This window comes from Bombyx mori, chromosome 10 (assembly GCF_030269925.1).
Source record: "Bombyx mori chromosome 10, ASM3026992v2".
Classification (NCBI taxonomy): Eukaryota; Metazoa; Arthropoda; class Insecta; order Lepidoptera; family Bombycidae; genus Bombyx; species Bombyx mori.
This window is the reverse complement of record NC_085116.1, coordinates 12,787,457-12,803,013: the sequence shown is the minus strand read 5'-3', so window position 1 is coordinate 12,803,013 and position 15,557 is coordinate 12,787,457. Positions and strand designations below refer to the sequence as shown.

The following is a 15,557-nucleotide window of genomic DNA, read 5'->3' as shown; positions in this document are numbered from 1 at the left end:
TGTACATTATTTATTGACTATGATATCGATTTAATATGATTGATTATATAAAATTTCATAATTTATCATGCTTAAAACATACAAAAATAATAATTAAAACGTATTTTATAGGATCTCAAGAAAGTCAATGTCCTAAAACTATTATCTATATGTATTTAAATTCATTATGGAGCCCTCATCCGAAAAATCCATTTTTCGGTCGGAATCTATTGATCATGACACTAATCATAAATACCACTTTAAAATATGTCATCAAAACATATTTAGACATTCTGTTTAGATATTTCGGGAAAAAGGCTACCGACAAAATCTCTTCGGAACTATTTAAATAAAATAGTTTTATTCCGCAGTGAGTAAAACACTATTGTAAATTTGTTAAATATTTAATAATTAAGTGATTTTAGAGAGGAAGTCACAAGGAATGACGTTTGTAATTAATGAATAAATGTTCTGTAGGTGTTTTTTTTTTCACGCGGTCCCTTGATAAGTTTAAAATTTTAATCACTCTCAAGCGAAAGTGATTCAAATGGTGCGGCGCACCTTCCTTGGGGTGCGCTGCGGTAGTATGTTACGGACTTTAGAGTCAGGAAAACAATTAAAATAGATTGTAATAGTCTAAGAAAAACACGTACTCAAAATACGATAACATTTAGCATGCTAGAAATGGGCTGATGGCTTTGAACTACGCCATATCTTTATGTTTTGCGACAAACGACAACTTTATAAAATCAGTGTAGCAACTTTTAAAAATCATCATATCGTTTACTTGGCAAATTCGAAGGACGAACTTGTCTTAGATTTCACCCATCTAAATCATATCATATTTGCACATAACAATATACCTACTTACTTCCCATTAAAGTATAAATTCTACAAATAAATAATACTCAACAATATTTAAAATAAAATGAGCCAAGAACGTTTATCGATAAAACCTGATAACATTGAAATCTTTTGTACAGCACTAAAGCCGCCATGTTTTGTGGCCAGATGACGTCACAGTGGCACGAAATTTTGGTTGACGTTTCATTTCCATAGGTTTCCTACTTCATTGCTATAGCCACTTTGATTTAAAAGTAGGTAGGTACTCTGTGCTAGATGGTCCTTTTTTGTGCAAATAATTGGCCTATTATTGTACTACTCATTGGCCTACATTCTAATGAATATATACCACAGAAATATTGTTTATAGCAAAGGCCCTGTTCATTTAAAACATTAATTACCTAAAAACTCAATTTATACATCCTTTTTTACAGATAGTCTCGAAGTGTATTACCAACGCCGGAAATTAAACTTTGGTTCTTTTTTTATATTTTATTACCTATTAACGAGACCTTTAAGTGAAAACTTTGTTACTCGATACAGGTCATAGACTAATCAATGTACAACAGTGACAGTGCAGCACTATTAATGTCAAATCGAAAAAAAACTAAGCCATTGCGATAGCACGATCGACGATGGTATTTTTATAAAAAGACCGAGTTAAAGTCATTAAACAGAAATAATAACATAAAATTTGATATCCTTGAAAAAGCTATTGAGTGAAGTGATACAATAAAACCTTTCATATAGTATGTTTGTGTTTGAATGATCAAGATGTGGGACTTGCCATACTTGTCTTGTTTAGTTTTGTATATATTTTCATTTCAAGTTATTGTTATAAATTCTCGCACCTCTAATATTTGGAAATTGAATTTAGAAGAAGACCTTATTGTAGATGGCAAAACTTTGTCTCAAGTAAGTCTATTGAGTTTTAAACATTTATATAACTGCTGCACCAAATTATTCTTAACATACGTACATATTAGCCTTTCATTAAGTTGAACCATTTATTGTTGAGCTTGTTAGCCTTGAATACATAATTTCTTTTAGCAATATACAATTGATTAAACTCATTCATATATTGTAATACTAGTTATTGTCTATTTTTAAAATGTCAATTTATTCTAGGATGACACAGAAAAACCATTAAGTGAGGAAGACACCGTATTCAATATAATAACATCTACAGTTTACTACGGGAATACATGGACGAAACATGGATTTGATATGTTTTGCACAGATTGTCAGATTTATGAACAACAGAGGTAAGCTTTGTTGTGAAACTCAAATTAGTGGGTAATTAAACATATAATAGCTATTTTTAAAGCATTTTTCAACTATATATAAGCCTGAGCTCACTTATACTGTCATAAACTATGACCATTTATATTAATATTTATATTAGTTAAGTACAGAAAAATTGTTTTCAAAAGTGAAATGTATGAAGTTTAATCATTTTCTTTTTTAATACAACTTAAATGCTGAGTTTGAGTCCATAAAAGTGTTTCAAATCTATCTGAGCACTTTGAATTAAGGATAAGATTGGATATATAAAAATGCAAACAATGTACATTTTTTATACATGAATTGCATCTTGAAACATCAAATGCTAGTATACTTGATAACAATAATTAGTGAAAATAAAAGCTGTACTCTTAAAATTTCTTTAAAGCATCATGCTTCGATAATAATACAGTAAAACCTTTTTACACCTAGAGCTGGCAGTGAAACTAATGAAGATACACCACCATCAGAAACAAATGGGCACTCAGATGATGAATATTTAGATTGTGGCAAAGCAGTAAACTTCACTTACTATGATAACTTAGTTGGAGTTGCTAGACGACACAGACATCCTAATGTACCTGAACCACAGGTAAACAACATGATCAGAAGTATTTTCTTCAGTTTTTGTGAGTTATGGAAAATGGAAAGATATATATGTATATATTTAATCAGTGATGCAGTGGTAACTCAGAGCCCCTGACTGTGGTACCAAGGGTCATGGGTTCAATTCCCAAATCAGGCAATAATTCAATTATTATGATGAACAGGTTTGTTTGCACTTTTGTGGGTGTATTATCTTAATACACATAATGTATTAAACATAATTTGTGGTCCGAAGAGCATCTGTTATTTTTTGCCAGTTATTATTATAATTATTTATGTTGAATTGTGTAAAATTAATTAGATGTAACACATAATCTTTATTAACTTGTTATTTATATCCAACACGTCACTGAATACTGCTCTTTCAATATATTTACATATCATAAGTGCCATCTCTTTTAGGTTGCATTGATATTCACAAAAAAGAAAAATGGAGTCACGGAATTTGATATAAATTCTTTAGAGAAACGTCTAAAGAAGGCGAAAAGAGAAAAACCCAAATCAGTACAGTTATACAATCAGATTGGCAACTTTTGGAGAATCAAAGGAGACACTCGACAATCGATAGAGTGTTTCCGGCGAGCACTAGCAGTGGCACCTTACAATGCTGAGGTAAGAAATATATGATATACAGTCAAACCTGGGTAAGCGAGAACTGGATAAGTGAGAAAACTCTATAAGGGAGAGTAATAGCCAGGACCCGTCATTTTAAGCTCCCAAAACCTCTATTAGAGAGAAACAGAAACCTCTGTAAGTGAGACTGCTACTTACCTATACCTCTATAAGCGACAGTTGAGCTTTATTTATTTATATTATTTAGGAGGAACAAATGAAAAAACAAATTACGAATTTAACATCTGCTATTTTATGACTCATTCTTAACTTTTGTGGAACTTCCTTCTATTGTTTTTGAATTGTTTTCTCGTCAATATTGAACCTATTCTATTTCGTGGAACTAAATAACGTTGTTATTTTATCGCATTCTTTTCGAATGGACACCTATGCCTCTGCACCGTCCTGTTTGTCGGACTTACTCAGTTTATCGTTAATCAATTGCGAAGGAAAGTTCTGTTCTACATCATGTCCAAACGGAAAATTAAAGTACTGTCATTAAGTGAATAGTAAATGCGTTTGAATCCGGAAAATCGCGAAATGAAGTTCAGAGAGAGCATTAGCGACGAACTCTGGTTAGTGGGAAACCTATATAAGCGAGAATGAGATTGTGCTCCCTTGAACTCTTGCTTATCCAGATTTGACTGTATTCAATTAGAAACACAGTAGAGATATTTAAAATAAATTAAGAGCATGGAAATTTTTAAACATTGCTTTCAAAACCAAGGCAAACTAACAAGCAAAAAGTCAAGCTTGCTTTATGCTAAAATTGTTATTATATGTTTTTTTTTGGCATCACTATATCTAGATTTTCAGATCAATTGCTTAAAGAAATCTTATTTCTAATTTGATAACATTGCTACTACTTCTAAAATGCATTAAAAATATTTGGAATGCTCATCTACATATACATCTGTCTTTATGTCTCCAAATTCGAGCTTTACAGCCATGAAGCTCTCAGAGACTATCTTGACTTCTCATTCAGAGACTGTAAGCTCATTTGTAGATAAAGAAGAAGTAAACAAAATGCAAATGTTAAACAAAATATTTGTTTGATTAAAAATGATTTAATTCTGAAATTATGATGATGATGCTTCTCTGTGACTATAACTATTGCTTATTGTATAACGCAAGTCACTCGCGTGCCTTTTTTTTTATTGCTTAGATGGGTGAACGAGCTCACAGCCCATCTGGTGTTAAGTGGTTACTGGAGCCCATAGACATCTACAACGTAATTGCGCCACCCACCTTGATATAATTATAAATTTGCGGGTTTGATTTTTATTACACGATGTTATTTCTTCACCGTGGAAGTCAATCGTGAACATTTAAGTACATATTTCATTAGAAAAAATTGGTTCCTCGCCAGCGGGATTCGAACACCGTTGCATCGCTAGATACGATTGCACCGGACGTCTTATCCTTTAGGCCACGACGACTCTTGAGTATTAGAAATGCAGATGACATATATAACAATCAATCAAAACCTTGAACACGTAAAAATCAGAAGAATAAACGAACATGCCTTTACTAATTTTATATAATATATTTTGATGTAACCACATTTATAGTCAGGGTGAAAGTAACGAACCTTCAGGTGCTACTGAATCTGGCGCGAGTCCTGTTCACGCTGCAGTACTTGGACGACGCCATCTACCTGACGCGCCGATCGCTCGAGGTGCAGCCCCCGGACCGTAGCGCATGGCAACAGTACTTCACGCTCGGCGAGATATTCAAAGCGTACGGACATTATCAGGTACACGATTTTAATCTATACTAATATATAAATCTACAGTGGTTTATTTTTTTATTGCTTCGATGGGTGGACGAGCTCACAGCCCACCTGTTGTTAAGTGGTTACTGGCCTACTTGGCCCATAGACATCTACAACGTAAATGCGCCACCCATCTTGAGACATAAGTTCTAAGGTCCCAAGTATAGTTACAACGGCTGCCCTACCCTTCAAACCGAAACGCATTACTGCTTCACGGCAGAAATAGGCAGAATTTTTACGGATGTTCCATTATAACTACTGAACCATGCATCCGATTGACTTGAAATCCATCTAGAAAATACATGTACTTAATGGATGGGCTAATATTTATATGAGTGTTTGACTCCCTACACCAGTTTCGGGGGCATTAATGATGAGAATCTTTGTGGAGATAATATTATAATTTTAAATGCCCAGCAAAGCGGGCGGGTACAGCTAGTCTATACTAATATTATAAAGCTGAAGAGTTTGTTTGTTTGACCGCGCTAATCTCAGGAAGTACTGGTCCGATTTGAAAAAATCTTTCAGTGTTAGATAGCATAGATTTATCGAAGAATGCTATAGGCTATATAACACCACGCTAAGACCAATGCAAGCGGAGCACCAATAAAGAATGTTTCAAAGTCGGGGTTTTAATTCCTTTTGTGAGCTTCCACTGCGTGCACTGCGGAAACGGTTAAAGTTTCGCTAAAACAATGTATGACAGAATTGTTCCCCTTTAAAAGATCTAAAAAAAGTCCGCGACAGCATATGTCTATATGTTAAGGTTGGCTCACTATAACGTTTTTTATGCTAACCAAATTTGTCCTAAAATAAAGCATTATATGAGAACTATTCCACGCAGACGAAGACGCGGGCAAAAGATAGTAATCTAATAAAATTTAGTGATCCGATATGGTGCATTGATACCTGATTTCACCGGAACCCTGATTCAATCGAAGTAATTGGACGAGGTGATTCATAAACAATTGAGATTTTAATCTAATCAAGAACGAGATGTATGGCGGAGTGTGCGTGGTGAAAAAAAAAGTTAGGAAAAAAAAAGTAAATTAAAAAGTTTACTTGAATCTAATATTTTTTTCAGGAAGCAGCGCTTCACTTGAGACACGCGCTGGCTCTGAAGCCGGACTTCGAGCCAGCGCTCGCCGCACTCAAAGATATCGAGAATATACCGGAGGCTTCGGTTCACGTGTACACATTACTCATCATTATTTGTTTGGTAATGAATTAATTGATATGATATAATTTTTTGCTTTTTTTTGTAGAATATCAAATTTTGTAGGCTTTATTTTACATCAAGTGAGTAATTACTACTCTGTGAACTTATCTGATGTCAAGTTTTTAGGGATACCTTTGAACTGCACAACATTCTTGTCGGGGGTACTTTGATACACAAGACAAATTTTCAATGAATATTATATTGAGATGACTTGACTTTTATACATGAAACCGGAATACGTTTGCGCTTTTTTTTCCTACCTATTCTCTGGTAGCCTAAGGGGCTATTTCAGCTACGCCCGGACGGGTAGGTGAGCTCATGGGCTCAACCTGAAAGAATTTGCTAACACTAGCCCTCGCAAGAGCAGTGCTTCGCAGAGTCTACCACCGGATCGGAAACGCGACCCACTGAAAAGATCCGGCGAGAAACTCAGTGGGATGTGTCTATGGGTTAGTTCGCTCGTCCAACTCTTCGTCGTAATCGACGAGTTCCGAGACCGGTGCTTAAGAGGCCTAAAAGCACCGAGAGTGAATCCGGGGGATCCGACAACACACGTTTCGGGCGACGGCGGCCTTACGTTGCCCCGTCGCGATCGGATAAGTAGGTTTGCGCCAAAAATAGGCAGCATCACCGTCCTAGAATCAACTTTTGCACCAGCTTCAAAAACAGGACGTACATGGAAGAATTGGACCGGAAAAGTAATTGAAGTTCCCGCATATATCAGTGTGCTTAGTGCGAGTTTTTTAACGTCCTCGATAGCGTAAAAGTTAATTCAAATTTGTATGCAGTTAAAACAGCGCCCCTAGCGGCAAACGCAGGTAAAAGTTCCAAATCCAGAGTTAACTTTTACGCTATCGAGAACGTTAAAAAACTCGCACTAAGCACAGAGACTGACACCATTGTTTTTTTTTTTTTTTTTTCATAATTTGCATGACTATTTGTGAAGGAGAATTAATTACAGTCGTGGTTGTAAATAAAAATAATTTATTTTTAAGGTAATGGGTGTACTGCTAGTGATATTGTCGTCGGTGGACAGCGGCACCGACACGGAGGAGCCCAAGACGCAGAGACATTTTAACCGAGCGATGGCGATGCGATCTCTCCGAGGCGTCGCCTTCTCCGGCTCGAGACGGAAGAAAGGCGGATCCTAAAATACAGTACCGAACAAAGCCCCTAAACTCGAACGAACTGTTTGATTCAAACCTCACGTATTTGATGAAGTTCTTTAAATATATATAACTATAGATACACTTTACGATACTTACATTGTATTACGCAATTCACTCGCGTGCCCCTTGAGTGTTAAAAATGCAGATGCTAACAACAACTGTAAATCTTAAACACATAAAAATCAGAAGAATAAACGAACATGCATTTACTAATTTTATATAATATATTTTGATGTAACCACATTTATAGTCAGGGTGAAAGTAACGAACCATCATATTATATAGTATAGTATATACTATATAATTTCGTCACTCCATCACCGTGGACAGTAAAGAAAAAAGTCTTATTTAAGCTAGCTCAAAACCTGCCTAATTAATCTGGAATTTTAATAGAATTGTAAAGGATCAAAATGTTTTAAGTAATACCAACACTCCGTTGTTTGAATCAAGCAGTGGTGCAGTTTTGGGGCGTCCTTTTTATAAGCCTGAGTACATGACCTCCATTAAACAAAACCCGACTGTTGGAAATTATACCTTCACTTGTTATTATTGAAACTTTTAAATCAAAACCTATTAGTACAAAAATAAATAATGAATTTGCTCAAGCTATTGTTGATTTACGTTGTGATTTGCATTTAATTAAATATTCTAATTTGTTTCTAATTAATAATAATTCTAATCAAAGGAGTGTGAATTGGTATACAGTTTTCAATAGTCGGCCTCCAAATTCTAATTGTACATGTATGTATTACAATGGATTGTCTATTTTATTTCCTGTCGTATACTCATCAATAGATTTTCGTACAAATTTGTTTACGATTTTCCGAGTTTCATCTTATGATATATATATATATATATTTTTTTGTTATTTAGCATTTGGTTTTACATAATTTAAATTCAATGTTTTACAAAAACCAAAAAAAAGTATTCAAGATATATATTTTTGTAATAATTCTAAACTTTTACATTTAGTTTAAGTACATTCTTTGTAACATTACGAAACTGTGTACAGTTTACGGTACGTAACATTTTTTGAGTTCCTATTTGATACCTATGATCTTTGTTTTCTTTTTGTTTGTTTTTTTTTAATTGATTTCGTTCATATAGTATGTATATGAATTAACGGGAATAAATATTGGCACAATGTCTGGAATTATAAATGTAAAGATTCATCATTATAAATATTTTAACGTAACGTTTTAGGTCATGTAAAATTACGGATGGAGTCAAGTTACAGTATTCGAAACGACTGTTTGTTTATAGTTTTAATGTGTTTTTTTTTTTCTCTTTTTTGTTGTTTTTTTATATGGAGATCTTAAACTCAGGCCGAGATAACGATCAAACTTTTTGTTTGCAAGAAATCGCCAGTTGATTCTGAAATGATACCGCCGTCTGTACGTTAAAATTGAACTTTAAACTTAGCACTGTTCCGTTTGTTAGCATTGTTTTATTTTTATTTAAACATTCTTAATTTAAACTTGGTAAGATTTTTATGATTAAAATAGTAATATACGATTCAAAAATGTTGATTTTGATTTTTTATGATTTTTTTTTACGATCTGGGAAGCTACGATATGACTGGTTGTGTTTTTTTTATTATTATCTTAACGGAACAGTGCTAACTCTAGGAATTGTCTACAAAACACGTTCATTTAAACGAGGCCAAAACGGTCTTGCCATGTCTTGTTTGATCTCTGCTCTGTAGTACTTTACTCACTACATAGTCATTTTCTACTGTGTCATTTTAGCAGTTTAAAAATACGATACCATATTTTTTACATGCAAAATAAACTAACCAAATCCGCTCCGTTCAGAGTAAAGTGTACGTATTTTTAAGATATTGTTCTTATTTTAACAAACGCTTTTTGATAAGTAATAGTAATTTTACGATGTTTGTAGCCAGTTGAAATAATGTGAACCTCGATTTTTTTATGTATCGTAGTTTCGACACGGAAAATAAGAATAATATATGTGTTACGTAACAAATTTTTATATATAAACAAGGACGAAGAAAAGAAAAGCTAAAATAAAAAAAAATGTCCCTAGAACACAGACCATAAACATTTTCAGGCTATTACTTTTATAACATGGCAACCTTTCATACCACACATCTGTGGTTAATTCAAAACTGCTAAAGACTTACGGGAATACAAAAATTAAATCAATAAAGACACGTTTGTGGCCAGCAAAGCAACGAAAGTATCACCTGCAACCTAGTCATTCGCTTAGACAAGTCGGCCATCGTGGCGTGGTGGCCTGTGTGTCGTTTGTAGTGCATGCTAAAAACTTGTTAAGTGTTCGTAGCCTCTAAGGATTTAATGGAAGAAGCGAGTCTTATAATTCTGAGATCGGTAAAAAATGTACCTGTTTTCAGTGGTTCTTTTTGTTATTTTTTTTTTTGACTATTTATAATATATTGATTGTCTTAGCATCTATTTTCGTTTTTTTTTTTCTTGATACACTGTACTGTGGCCAAAAGCAATAACATCCGGTGGTAAATTCAACGAAGCACTGCTCTTGCTAGGGCTAGTGTTAGCAATGTCTTCAGACTGAGCCCTGTGAGCTTACCTACACTTTGGGTGAAGCTCGCATAACGCTTCGAGGTAACTAGCAAAGTAAGGCAAAAAAGTGGCCAACAATGTTAAGTACTACTGAGACTAACTTACACTGAAGTCTCAAGAACATTATAATAAAGCTCAACTAAATCCGATGAAATATCCACAAACGCATTGCAGTCGAGATAATCTTTAACCGGTAAGGAAAGAGCTTTTTTTTTTGGGGTGTATATTTCTTCAGGGTTTCGACAAAGTGTTCTTGGAAATAATGTTATATCACAGATTAACCGGGAGAAAGAGAACAGTTTCGTAGAATTAAGCTTAGCATCGATGATTAGATAATGTTGACATGAGATTATATTGTAAAAATCTGCTCTTTTATAGCTGGGATGGAAAAACCAGCTTGTCAACACCTAAGCCTAGTGCTATGTGGTTACAGAAGATCGAACATCACATGTATGCCATCCTTAAAATAGAAGGGTTTGGAGACAAGTGATGGCATCGCCCGAAACCCGCAGAACACATTAACTTAATGATTGTTAGTCTTAATAATATTAAGACTACTACTTTTCAACCGTAACAGCAGGGCACGTGAAATTGTATTAAAGGTGTCTAAACAACGTCATTTCGGATCCTCCCGATCCACTAACGGTGCTTCTAGGTATCCCAAGCACCGACCAACATTCTCGTCGAACCCGTCGCTTGCCACGAAAGGCTCGGCGAGTAACCGGCGAGTTAACCCACAGACAGCCCACTAAGTTTCTTCGCCGGATCTTCTCAGTGGGTCGCGTTTCCGATCCGGTGGTAGATTCTGCGAAGCGCGGCTCTTGCTAGGGTTTGTGTTAGCAACGTCATCAGGTTTGAGCCCCGTGAACTCACTTACTAATTCGGCGAATCTAGAATAACCCCTCGTGGTTACTAGAATAGGTAGGAAAAAATTTATTATAAACAAGACCGTGTAGAAAATTATAATGTATTTGTTATAAAATGTTTACATATAATGCAAAGAGTTCTCGTAGCAACGTTAAATAAAGCACAAAAAGATGCCAAATTTAGTAACAGCTATTCACAATTTTTGATAGCACTTATATACCTAGATAACCAAACAGACTTGAGAAGCATGATGAAACTAGTGTTTGTATGTTATTGATATTTAAAAGTATAATTGACAACTCGAAGAATGGCGTAACCCAAAATCGCATTATCTCCAAGGGTAACAATAATGAAAGCGGTTTTTCATTTTTATAATTTGTTCGTTTACAAACATGTAACAATTTATCTCCATTTTCTGTGTAATGAAAACCAAATTCTCATTTTAGATTACCCTGTTCGATCACTAAATCGATCATTATCATAATTTCATAATCGTCTAGTCCTTTCAATTTCATAAATTCTTTGACGAAATAGATACAAGAAAAATATAATGTGTACCAAATGTCAAGAATTCTGATTCAACAGTTGTATGTTATATCAAATTTCAAGTTAAGCATTTCTTCGTGTTGTGTCTGTCCTTGTGATCTAAGCTATGTCATGGATGCCTAAACGGAAAATGTCGTGCTGAACATAAAATGAATCTCCGAGTGGCTTCAACACGAACGTTTGCATGTATAGGTGTGGAGGATCTTCGTCACACTGAAAATAAAAAATAAACAATTTAAAATTAGAATCCTGTAGTATTACAAAATTTACGTATAGTCAGTTAAGGAATAATGCATCTAGACCCTGAAAACTTTTTGGATCTGTTGTTGTTGTCTACAGATTATACAGAACCTTACGAAACTTTGCTATATTACAAATTCTTTCCAAATGACATGAGAACCCTTCTTAATTTTTTGAATAGAAAACGATAACATAATTATTAAAGTTTATTAACAGATACATAGGTATGTATAAAGCAGCGCTTCCTAAGTGTTTTTCGTTTTCGTACCTTTTAATAAAACTTTACATTTGAGTATCCACCCATACACTGATAACCTCATACCTACTCCTAAAAATTTGTCTCCTTTCTCGTCACAGACACAAACTCAACCAGGCAATATACAAACGAATGTGTGGCATTTTACCAACCCAACACTCAGCCTGGCATCTCTAAATAATTGTTGTAAGGATTCATATTAAATAACTTTAAAATATAGCGCTACAAAGGAATCTTTCATTCATAAGGAAACCAGCCAGTAGAACGGGCTCCAAGGTTTTTGCCTTACATCAAAGAAGTTAGAGAAAGTATTGGCAATATATTTTGGTGTGCGTAAAGAAAACTACTAGTACTACTACAAGACTAAAATGCAGTTTTACTTTGCAGGATCCAGGTATTTATAAACAGGATTTTAAATGTGCACTCTCAGATATAGATTTATAGGTTACAGTTAATGAGCACATTGTAGACATTAAGAGTTATTGAATACACAAGCTCGCAGTTTATTAACATGGGCTAGACAGCTCTATTAACCATTCAGTTAAATTTGAATCTAAATACTGACCAAAGAAAGCTAGTTACACATATAGTATATGAGGTCATGAAAATAAAATTTAAAATACCTTAATTTTACAGAGAAAATGATTGGCTCTTAATTAACACTTAGGATTCTCGTGACTACGAAAACCCAAGTCAAACAAACTGCCAGAGCTTAAGATAGTTGTTTGTGTGTGAAAAGACATCACTGTCAAGAAATATTTTAGAGAAAGCTAGCAGTTAGAAAAATATTCAAAGGTAGACAAAAAACACCTTATATATACATTACCACAAAAATATACTGTATTTCAAATGACGTAAATAAAAATTTTTTTAAATAAAGATGATATTAAATGATAAAATTAATTTATAGTATTTACTATAAACAACTTTTACTTTATATTATGTGATTCACCTGTTTAGGTAAATAAAGCAATTATATTTTTAATTAAACACATAAAGTTAAATGGTGATTTATATTTACTATTTACCTTCAATCTTCCAAGGACATTAATTAAAACGCCTCCATCAAACATTGGCTGGGAATCCACAGCAGTTACTATTCTAGTGATTTTTTGAAAAGTCAAACTCTGTAATATTAATTTTCATTTTTATTAAAAATAAGGTTATTTCTAAAGTGATAGACCTAACGACAATTTTTCCACAATTCTACCTTTGCTGCTCTACCACAATAGATGCCTTCTGGTCAAAAACAGCAACATGGATTATATAGCTTCTTAGTAGCAGTAATTTTATCAGATACAGTTAGATACAGTACAGACTTTGATCTCATGTCTCAACAATAAAGGTGGTAACATTAAATCTGTAATGCCTATAGACTCCACTATTACGACCAGGATGGCCTTAACACAGAGATATAACATAATAACAATAACTACACTATTATTGTTACAAGCACAAATTATGTATATATGTAGGAAAAAAATGTTACAAAGTAGGTATAAAAAAAGTTATACAAAGAACTACTGAGGAAACCAGAATGAAAATTTTAGTGTATACAAAAAAAAATTCAGTTAAATAACAACTAAACAAAACCTGTAAATATAAGCACTGTTCCTAAATACATAACTGTACTTTTGATTGTGTTAGAGAAGATTTTTAGTGTAATATCTTCAAAATTGGTAAAATTCTTATTTACTCACATTTAATTTTTCCATAATTTTAACAGCACCCTGCAGTTGTACTCCCTCAAAGGTCATGAATGAAGTTTCAACCTGCAAGACAAGTCATTATTAATAACTTAACAAGCAATAGTCCTGAAACAACTATGTTTAAATGTTTATACAACATTGTTAAAAAAGGGGTATAAAGTAAAATTTATCGCAATGTCCAGTTGACACCAATTTTTCACCCTAGTGGGCATCAACAAATACATCACTTAAAAGATCTAGAATAAAATTGTACTAACACATGGTAACACAATTCTAAAAAGGACATATTTAAATTACACTTAAAATAGAGGCTTTGTATCGTTTCTTCAGTCTAAATTCTACGTAATTGCTTTATATGAGAAGCCGAGTTTCGCAGTCGGTAAAACCAGACGTTAACCTCTAAACAAAATTTAAATTGTAAAATACTATTTTCAAAATGTGAGAGAAGGGAAGATAACCATAATATAATAAAAATAACGGTACAGTAATAATACTCACATTGTACATATTAACAAGATTTGCCCGTTGAGCCGGATCATCGAACAATGTGTAATATTGTTGCACAAAACCTTTACCGATTGCATCGTACTGCGGATTGAGCGCCATTTAGATTAAGATGTGTCTATTTGTCACTGTAAAAGATTGATATCTTTGAATATACTAAAAAATTGAATAGGAAGGTGTTCACTTAACTTTATTTAAATATTAGGCGTCTACACACCACCAACAAAAAGCCCAATTCCAGCCGAAAAATTCAAGATGTGACGAACTGACGAAAAGGGGCTTGAAAATTTATTCTGCTTGTTGACAGTTATGACATATTTTTTTTTAATGATTCTGAATGTAGTGTCTAAGAGGTATAAGATCATACAACACTACTATTTTCTACTAAAGCTGAGCTGTTTCCACTATTATGGATTAAAAGTATTAAAATCTAATGCTCTGACGTACTTTTTAGGAAAATCCTGTAATATATTTTTCAATTGTTATTAGAAAATAAGTCAAACTTGATCCACGTAATTCTTCAGATTAAAAGTACATTTCTTCTTCTTCGTCGCTTCCTCATTACTGTGGATCATGAGTCGTGACCACCTTGGTCTAATTGCACTAGTTTCCTACAATGCTGCCTGCATTTGGCCTGCTGAATGGCACCCGGAACGCTGGTGTTTGTGGCTTCCTTGGCAATGTCCGTCCATCTGGTTGGCAATCTTCCTCGAGCTCTCTTTCCTTCCACGTGACCTACAATTATTATTTTTTCCAATTTGTCAAGATTTCGTCAGGTCACGTGTCCGAAGTACTTGAGGAGATGCTGCATACAGATCGTAGATAGACAGGTCTTGACGTTTAGCTCCGAGAGAATTGATACATTTGTTCGGCGCTCCGTCCATGATACGACCAACATTTTGCGCCAACATCACATTTCAAATGCGTCAATTTTCAATCGGATACGGGCCTTGAGGGTCCACGTCTCAGAAGCGTACGAGAGTATGGAGAAGATAAGGGTTCTCATGAGCTTTATCTTAGTTTTTTGTTTATGTTGCGATTTCTCCAAATCTTCATAAATTTGATTCAATTCTTAAAAAAAAAACCAAGACTATTTCATTACAGCTTTCAGTATTTTTTAAATTGTAAAAAACAATCAAAAGTCACCGTCCTGTGAGACCTTTTGGCGGGAACGCGAAGAGCGAAGTTGTGTGAATTGTTTTAATTTGTCTATTTAGTATTTCTTTAGGTTTAAATGTGTAATAACGGTGGTTAATTATGAACTATTTAGTATTTATGAATATGCACAAATGTGGGAAAATGAAATAAAACTGCTGGGCGCAGCTTCTCGGGATCTACTGAAAAGTTCACTGAAAAGTCTTAATAAATATCTAACCACTATTTTACTG

The 15,557-nt window shown here is 34.0% G+C and overlaps 2 protein-coding genes across 2 annotated transcripts; one reads left to right on the top strand and one right to left on the bottom strand.

Annotated features, from left to right (window-relative positions):
- The first annotated feature begins 1,109 nt into the window (after positions 1–1,109).
- Positions 1,110–9,921, top strand: LOC101745706 (uncharacterized). Its single transcript, XM_012697567.4, has 7 exons — positions 1,110–1,737; positions 1,951–2,087; positions 2,539–2,698; positions 3,115–3,324; positions 4,922–5,080; positions 6,183–6,317; positions 7,313–9,921. Exons 1-7 carry the CDS (start codon positions 1,588–1,590, stop codon positions 7,466–7,468), a joined length of 1,107 nt encoding a protein of 368 aa, XP_012553021.2. The 5' UTR covers positions 1,110–1,587; the 3' UTR covers positions 7,469–9,921.
- A 1,077-nt stretch (positions 9,922–10,998) lies between these two features.
- LOC101745365 (probable nuclear transport factor 2) lies at positions 10,999–14,529 on the bottom strand. Its single transcript, XM_004923190.5, has 5 exons — positions 14,387–14,529; positions 14,164–14,297; positions 13,657–13,728; positions 12,985–13,083; positions 10,999–11,673 (listed from the first exon to the last, which is right to left on the bottom strand). The coding sequence occupies exons 2-5, from the start codon at positions 14,269–14,271 to the stop codon at positions 11,560–11,562; spliced, it is 393 nt and encodes a 130-aa protein (XP_004923247.2). The 5' UTR covers positions 14,272–14,297; positions 14,387–14,529; the 3' UTR covers positions 10,999–11,559.
- Between the last annotated feature and the right edge of the window lie 1,028 nt (positions 14,530–15,557).